General features: G+C 36.9%; 1 protein-coding gene across 1 annotated transcript in view; it reads left to right on the forward strand.

The window, feature by feature from the left end:
• The window catches only part of ABCA12 (ATP binding cassette subfamily A member 12), a 171,552-nt gene that overhangs the window by 80,960 nt on the left and 81,264 nt on the right, over positions 1–9,328 (forward strand). Inside the window, exons 9-11 of the mRNA XM_006778960.2 lie at positions 4,094–4,169; positions 7,636–7,754; positions 8,753–8,859. Of these exons, the coding sequence (XP_006779023.1) occupies positions 4,094–4,169; positions 7,636–7,754; positions 8,753–8,859 (302 nt within the window). The remainder of the gene's footprint in view (positions 1–4,093; positions 4,170–7,635; positions 7,755–8,752; positions 8,860–9,328) is intronic.

Here is a 9,328-nt window from a genome sequence, read left to right on the forward strand (position 1 = left end):
CTGAAAAGGTTGTTCGACTCCAAAAGGGGTCGCGACCCACAGGTTGAGAACCGCTGGTCTGGAGCATTTTGCACATCCACAATTACAAAATTAATGACTAGCTTTCAAGATTTTTGTTAAATTCCAGGCCTTAACAAACATGGAGGTGCTGGGAAAAGGCTTACCCTTTTTAAAAAGTCCAGGCCAGAAAACCAGACAGTGTACTAACAAACACCATTTCTTTCCTACATATTTCTTTTTTGTATTTGCATTTTAAAGACTCGGGAACTTCAAGTGTCTCCTTATCATTCTTTTCCTTTTCACCTGCAGACTCACACCTTGTAATTATATAAAGAGATGACATTAAAAAAAATGTTTTACAAAGGACAAAAGCTCATCAGTGCTTTAGAAGCCGGAGGAGTAAGCAGCACTTCTTATTAACTGAGGCAGCAAACCATTCATCCTGTGAACAGTATAATTCAGTATTCCAATATTTTGCATAGCCATGTCCCATGTCTATGCATATAGTAATAAGTTTTGCATGTATTGAAACATGTCATTGGATGGTCAAGATGACAAGGAAATATATCAAAGAAATATTTTATTTGAAAACTTGATATGATTAAATTTGTTTTAATTTCCTCCTTGTGACTTCATCAGTCTGAGAACTTCAATGCAGCGGTTTTAATGTCAATCCCTAAAGGTTATTAAGCCCAAGTCCCTACCTGCTTATGTAGAAACTTTCTGGACTTTGAAAAATCCTTCTAGGTATTTGAGGAAATCTTTCAGGAATCCTGAACTTGTCACTGAGGGCTCAACCAGCGACCAACAACTCAGGGGTCTCTAACACCCAGTACAGCCTCCTGCCACATTGCCAGGCCACACCGGGCTCATTCTTCATGGCATTGAGCCATGTTTGTGAAGGGAACACATTTTCTCCCTTGGCTTTGCCTTCAGTTAAGCTGGAGTTGGGTGCTATCTCATAGCGGAGTTGTCGGGTCCTCTCTAACGTATGACAGGGCTAATAGAGTTTTGGAAATCTCACATCACTCATTCAAAGAAGGACAATAAAAAGGGAGTACTTTTTGTATCAATGGTAAGTGCTTTGTTATCTTAAGTCCCTTTTATCATCAAGACAACTCCATGAAACACAGTTATTAACCCATTTTTACAGACAAAGAAACTGAGGCAAAGGGAGGTGGGGCACTTCGCCTATGTGATACATTCAGCAAGTAAAACTAAATCCTGGATCTATGTCCAAAGCCGGGTCCCTTGAGCTCTTTGCTAGATGGCCTCACTCCTGTTTACTCACTGGGACATATGGACATATACACACTTGATTCCAGGATATCTCATGCAAGGACCTGCCACCACCAAACCTCAGACTGGCTCCACTTTCAGTCACTGATGGAGTTTGATTCATTGTTCCAGATTCCTTCCGCATGATACATTTCCCCACAGCCGTCCCCCCCATTCTTCTCCTCACACTGGTTTCTACAATCTTCTCCCCTCCCCATGTCTATGTCTGATTCAACCTTGATTATGAACATACTTCAAGGTTTCTTCAGGAGCCTACTCAGCAACCATGAAAATATGGAGATGCTCATAGACACTTGGGGGAAGTTTGTCTCCTAACTTCCTGTGTTAAGGAATCTAGTCCTCAGCTCTGCCAAAGCAAGGCTCCCTGCTTTGGAGTTTAGTATTTAGCATTTCCACTTATAAATAATGAATTTTGAGAGCAAAGATTACCTTTGTGACTTGCTGAAGTTTGCTTTTTTGCAAAGTAGTAAATTATATGAAACTAGAGGCCCCGGTACATGAAAATTCATGCACTGGAGGGGGCTGCTTCAGCCTGGCCTGCTTCCTCTCACAGTCCAGGAGCCCTCAGGGGTGAGAGGCGACCCGGTGATCAGGGGATGGCGATGCCCCCATCACACCTCTGCTGCTGCCACTGCCAGCAGCGCAAGCCTCAGCGGGCCCTGGTTACCTGAGCCTCAGGCGGCCATGGGTGGCTGGGCAGCCACCATCCTAGGCTTGTCTACTCCTTAGGGGTAGGCTGGGCAGCCGACATCCAAGACTTGTCTGTGCCTCGGGCCAGCCCTGGGCAGCTGGAGGGCTGAGGGCGGGTCTGGCCACACTGTGCACCTGCCGCACCCCCCAGCTGGGCTGAAAGGATTGGGGGACTCCAGTGGGGCTGAGGGGATTGGGTGCCACCATCTTATGACTATGGGCACTGCCATCTTTGTGATGGAGTGACAGTCAATTTGCATATTCCCTCTTTATTAGATAGGATTATATCTTTAAATAGAAAGTCATTTTTACTGGTAAAATAGGTTACCTGTGCACTAGATTACTTTGTATGTCTATGGGCACCATTTAAAAAATATGTCTAATTCTATAAATTAAAAACAGTAAAATCTCACTTTTTAAAGGTCTGTAACATTTCCCACTTTGTTAAAGCCTATTTAGTGTAGCATTTTTATCAGGATACATTATAGTCCAGAAGCAAAAGTGGCCAGAGGGAAAAGTGCCTACTAACATCAGGGCCAAGTTTATCATTGATGTACAAAGTTAATTCTATTAGGTACTCATTTTAGTAGCCTGATGAGGAAGAGAAACTCCATGCAACATATTATACAAATGCCACTGAACATGATCAGTATCACCTTAGAGTTTGAAGTGAGAACTATATTGTCTTAGAAAAATGGCTTTATATACTTTTACATTACAAAAGTGTAAATCTCAACAGAGTCCTATCCTTGACTCTTCTCTATATAGATGCCAATAAATAATGTTTTACCATTATTAATTAGGTTTATTTATTCTGCATATCTTTATTCATGGTCCTTTAGCCCACTGATGCGTTGCTATCATTAGAGCAATAACATTCAGTTGCACCTTGAGCCGAATGTAAGAAAACTCTGCTCTGCTGAACAGGAAAACTGAAAAAGACACTCTGCCAGTGACTAGGGATGGTGCAAACATTACTCAAACATGACTGATGCAGAGATAGACAAGGAGGTCTTTAATTCTGTGGTACTCTTTTACACACGTTCTAACTTAAATAGACCATGTGATCAGCACTGGGAACGCATGGATGAGTGCACTGTTGTGCACTAGGACCTTTTCAGAAGGCCATAGGACACTCCAACTAGAGACAATGGTAGAACTATAAGTGCTGGTAATAAAATTTTCCATTGAAAACGATTAGGCCAGTGTTAAAATGACAGCACTGAAACATAATGAATTATTTATAAGGAATAAGTAGTGACAGAAGAGAAGCCTATAATAAGTGATAGTGTTTTCCTAAAGGGGCTGAATGAAAGTGCTGGATTTATGATGTTTTTATTTATGCAGTAACCATTTCAAATATTTTCACTTTCAATTTTCAATGTGAATGCTATTGCACACTTACTGTTTAATGATACAACATTATGCGGCAAGCTGAATCAGCAACCTATTTGACTTCTGGGGGCAATTCTCAACGTTAAATTAGATCTTCACATATGGCTTCCGACAGACCCAACTTAGTGATTACCTTCCGCACTCCAAACCTTCATATTATTTGAAACCACTCAGAATTCTGTTTAAATTGGCCAATTTGCATTCACAGCTGCATTCAATTGAAGTTAGAGGCTACTTTTTGAAAGATGAAAAATGTCGATTAGTGATGACAGATGTTCCTAAGTTCTAGACAACTTAGGCAAAGAAAACCCAGTGATCCATGACTGTAATTGGCTTCATTTGATTAACAAGGCACATGGTAGTCAATCTGCATTACACTATTCAAGAACCATCTATGCATTCAGGTCTTAGGATAAAATAATATAAATGGTTTGATGCACAAAGAAATAATTTGTTATAAATGCATATACTTGACCATTAGGATTATTTTGATTGGTAGTTATCTATTTCCTATAAATATCCTAAATGTTTTTTTTTTCTTTTAACAAAAAGAACATAGACATTACTTGTAAAATCCTTTGGAGAAAAATTCTGCAGATTTTCTGCATTTTTCCCCCTTTAATTTGACCTGAGAAGATATTTGTTAAGAAATATAACTACTGTAAGGGAACATGTTAAATATTGACCTATATAAATGTTATTACTGTAGGCACCTCTGATAATACAACGCATACATGGAATGAAGAAGAAGCCCAGTCACTTTCTCCAAGCAGCCTGGCTGCACAGTAAGTCTTTTTCTGTTGGTTTGTTGGTTTTTTTTTTCTAAATTGGTAGGAAAGCTGGCTGGATCAATCAAAATAATTCATAGGCACAATTCAGTCATGCATGTAAGACTATGGAATAGGAAAGTCAATTCTTGATTAATTTAAAAAAAGGGTATAGTTGAAGTGTACTAATGTTGAAACTTATTGGGATCTCATTTCAATTCTAAGATTACATAACTAGATCCAATGTGTCCTATCTGGATTGGTTGTCTTATGTCTATGAGGAAATCTAGATGAAGGTTCAATTTCCAACCCTTTTTGAGATTTTTCATCATGAAAAATGTATAACCTTCCAATTTTTTTACATTACTATTTATTTCAGTTTTAAAAACAAAAGTATTTCTTATGCCCAGTCAAGGTAATGCAAAAATGTATTTGCTTCAGTAATATTCCGGGAGCAAACCTGTTTGTAGGTAGTTAATGTTGGACTCTTATTGAGGCATGCAAATATACCGTCCCAGATATAGGCAGGGGAAATGATAGCAACAACCTTGGCTGCTAAGGACCATTAATATAAGTAGCTCCCTGTAATGACTGTAACAATTATTGTAGGAAATACAAGCAGTTGCCTGTTGAAGCTGATTGAAGTAAATTCCTAGCTCAGGGCAAATTTAGAGACTAGATGACCTGCTATGTAAAGGTCGTTTAGGCTTGATAAATAATATTATTGAATTTATTTATTTCAGTCCCAAAGGATATATTTCTATGCTAATGGAAATTTGTACAAATAATAACAAATAGTAGGACTTATTTGTAACCATTAATGTTTTTCTAAAATAAAATGCATTTAGTTGTTTATAATATTTCTATTATTGAACAAGAAGTTCTCCAACTCTGGGTAATTCTAGGCAAAATTCTTCCATAAACCATCTCCTATTTCTGTTTCCACCTCTCTTCACCTCTAAAGTAGCTGAATCAGATGCTTTTCCCAGAGCAATCAAGCAGCCCTGGGACATTCCCCCTTGTTAGGATGCCATGTTCCAGATGGTTTTATAGCCATCAAAATAATTTTTTAAAAAGCCTTGAATTGAGACAACGGAATGGTTATTGCTGAGGCCAGGTATCTTTATCAGAGCCTCGAGGCATCCATAGCATTGAGAATGCTCGCACTTAAGACCTGCAAATGCTACAGTAAACATAGTTAGCTGCTGACAGCTATCTGACAGTTTGTTAGGAAGAATTCAATACTTTTAAGATGGTTCTTGTTGAGATTGATAAAATGAAGGGATTTTTTATTTTGGGGGCTTTCTTGGTCCAGAATTTTCTAAAGAAAACTGCTCAAAAATATTTTTTTCTTCGATCTTCTTCCTCCTCATTATTTTTGTTCTAAGAATATTGTTTTTATTGTTGTGTTTGTTTGTTTGTGTGTGTGCATGTGTGTGTGTGTGTTGTGCACTCATTCATGCACACATCTGCAAGCTCATCTTCTTACAAGAATGCTTGGGAAGTAGATAGAACTCTATAGAAAGGATCCATATATTAAATTGTTTGAAAAAATAATTGGATGTTTATGCCAGGACAGTGGCACATAGATATGGAATCTTAATTTGGGGAGTATATTAAATCCAATCTCAACAATCTTGTCCATCAAATGTTCTTTAGGAAACTAAGAGAATGGCTTAGATAATATTTCAAGGTCACTTCTAGTGCAGCATTTTTTTTATTTTAAGCTTGAAATTTTATCATGAGAATCTTCTATGCCACTCCATTTAGAAGGTTAGGCCAATATTTTGCTATTGAGCACTGCACCGGGATGGGAATGGCTTTATGCTATAATAACTGTGACAGAAAAGAAGACAAACACAAAAGAAAGAAAGGCAATATCTAAGAGAGAGCCTCTGTTCAAAAAATATGTCTAAACAAAAGCAAGAGCTTTTGGGGATGGTTGCTGTTGTTTTTTATATGAAGTTTATGGATTATAGTGAAATGAGGATCAGCCATCTGATCAATTAGCTGTGCTCTGACTGCCACATTAGAGACTTTTCTTGACATAGATTTTTTTTAAAGTCCCTCAAGGACCCAGTGTTGTTAATCCGCATCTAAGCACTCTGAAACTTCTTTAATGTTAACATATACATTTCCTTACATGTTTCCTAGCTATGCCAGAATAAGTCTCTTCCCTTAGTATTTGAAAATCAAAGTTAAACACATCTGACAAAAGTAGTTAAATTGTGTATTGCACAGTTTGATTCACAGTAGATGGCCCCAAAGCATTCATTGACATTTATTCTATCTCTACCATAACAAAATTCAACAATAGGCATTAAGGGAAGAAGTTATAAAATAAATAAACAGCCTCATGGTTGAAGTGAAGAGCATGCATAACTCACACATTTATTCATTTACATACATATACCCCCCAAATATAAGACTATGTTCTCATATGCCAGTCAAAAAGAAACCATAGAGTGGTTAATTTGGGAACACTAAATTGGTTGTTTCTTTACATTTTTCCTTATCTTTTTTTCTTTTTTATTGAGTTTATTGGAATGACACTGGTTAATAAAATTATACAGGTCTCAGGTGCACAATTCCACAACACATCATCTGTACACTGTATTGTATGCTCATCACCCCAAATCAAGTCTCCTTCCATCACCATTTATCCTTTCTTTATCTTCCTCCACCTCTCTCTCCACCTCCCCGCAGCAATCACCACACTGTTGTCATGTTGAATTAGATAATTTTAAAAAAGGAACATATACTGTTTAATTGGATGCCTCTCTTTCTCTTTAGTTACAATGAAATGAATTTATTTTGGGAATGATATAGTAGATTATCTAACCCCTTACCTCTCATTGGAAAAGAGAAGAAACTGAGGCATGGTGTGGGGTTGCAAGGCTTAGAGGGAAAAGATAAAAAATATATAAAAATATAAAAAAATATGAAAAACACACACAGGACATACTTTTGTTGAAAAATTATGTCTAGCCCATGATTGTCAGTGGTAGAGCATCAACCTGTGAACCAGGAGTTCATGGTTCAATTCCTGGTCAGGGCCTATGCCTGGGTTGCAGGCTCGATCCTGTGGGGGGTGTGCAGGAGGCAGCTGATCAGTGATTCTCTCTCATCATTGATGTTTCTATCTCTCTCTCCCCCTCTCCTTTCCTCTCTGAAATCAAAGAAAAAATATTTTTTTAAAAAAGGAAAACTATTTATTATTTTTACGAAATTCAAGTTTAACTAGGAGTTATGTATTTTATCAGGCACCCCTAGCCCAGTGAGATTTTCCCCCATAAATGTGCCTAAAATTATCTTACATCACTTATGATTGAATGTTAAAATAATTAAATATGCTGATTATGCTAATGGGAAAGGTAAGTGCTCAGAGAACCCATGCCAACACCAGGGACTCAAATGATCTCAGCAAAATGGCTTTGCTTTATTTCTATATGCTTAATTTACATATTCTTTTCCAATTCTATAGGCTCCTACTACTAGAAAACTTTGAAGATGCCCTCTTAAATATATCAGCAGATAGTCCTTATATTCCTTACTTGGCATGTGTGAGAAATGTCACTGACAACTTGGCCAGGGGATCACAAGGTAATATTTCTCTTAACAGTCAAAGCACTGCTCAAGTTTTCCAATTCTGTTCTGAAGTAGTAAGTCTTTCAAGATGTTTGCTTAAAAAGGAAAGAGAATTTACACATCTTGTTTCCATATGCATCAGTTTACTTTGGTGGTTTGGTATATGAAGGGAATATGTAATCAGATTATTACATTCTTCTCTTGCTGCTGCTAGTACAAACTTTCCAAAGGTCCATAGTCCTTAAGGATTCACTCAACTCTTCATAACATTTTTTGTGCCCTTGATAATCTCAATTGTAAAAAGAAGGAGGAGGAGAAGGAGGAGGGGGAGGAGGAGGAGGGGAATAGTGACTTCCAAAAGCAGATGTAAATTACATAAACAAAGGAATTTTTGTGGCAGACTATTTTTTACTTCCTACATTTACACACTTTATTTTCAGTTTTCTGCCTACATGTGCAACCATAAAAATTGCATTTAATCAAATGTGGTTTCTTTTCTTTTCCTTTAAAGAGAAAATATCTATGTTCTCACATTTTATAGGAAATAGGTTTTCCCTTTTCCTACACCAAAGACATTTTTGAGACTTAATGGCAAGCAAATAGCATAACAAATAATTACACGTAGTCTCTGTTTAGCAGGCATGAATTAATCGAGGTTGCTGGGGCATGTTTGTGTCACAGTGATTATACAGCCTATTCTCCCCAAACACTCCAACTTAATAGCAGATCTAAAAGTCGTAAACAAAAACAGTTCACAGAGAGCCAAAACTGCTTAGCAACTTCCCTAGAAATATTTTGTCTCTAAGCAGGATACCTGAATATTTCTAAAATAGTGAACTCTGTAGTCTCCATTGTTCAAAAAGAAAAAGGTACATTTTCTCTCTTCTTCTGTTTAGATTGAACTAGACTATTATTTTAGAAAAGCAATAAATTAGGATAAAGGTATCTTTCAAATTTGTTTCCTAAATGATTTTGCAATTCACATAACGTAACTTCTTTTCCCTCCTTTACAGAAAATTTAAGGCTCCTGCAGTCCACAATTCGATTTAAAAAATATTTTCTTCAAAATGGTTCTTATGAAGATCACTTCCCTTCACTTCCTGAAGTCCTAAAATCAAAAGTAAGCCCTGAACGCAAAAAATAAACCTCAACCTTTCCTGTTGTCCTTTATCAAGATGGCTTTTAGTTTAAGTTTTAAATCTGTATCTTCATAAATATGGGTCCTATTTGGACTCTAGATTCATGCTAGAAAAGTGTGACAGTGTGTGCTGGTGTTATATAACAATATTTTATGCTGGTGTCTATAACAATATTTTGTTTTTAATCAATGGATGTCTTTGCATGAAATGACCCATAAGAGCCAAGTGTACATACACATAAGAGAATGACTAATAATATGGTTATCTCATAAAGCTTCATGATTTAAAACATTCATAATATTATTTCTAATTTGAGTTGTCCTTAGTTTTTAAAACTATAAAATTTGATTTCAAAAGCTGATGTTTTAGACTTCACAGTGTACAGAAAACCTCAGGAGTTGAATCACCTTATTTTTATTGTTATAATCATAAGAAGAAACTAACAACATA

Source organism: Myotis davidii, unplaced genomic scaffold (assembly GCF_000327345.1).
Source record: "Myotis davidii unplaced genomic scaffold, ASM32734v1 scaffold268, whole genome shotgun sequence".
Taxonomy (NCBI): Eukaryota; Metazoa; Chordata; class Mammalia; order Chiroptera; family Vespertilionidae; genus Myotis; species Myotis davidii.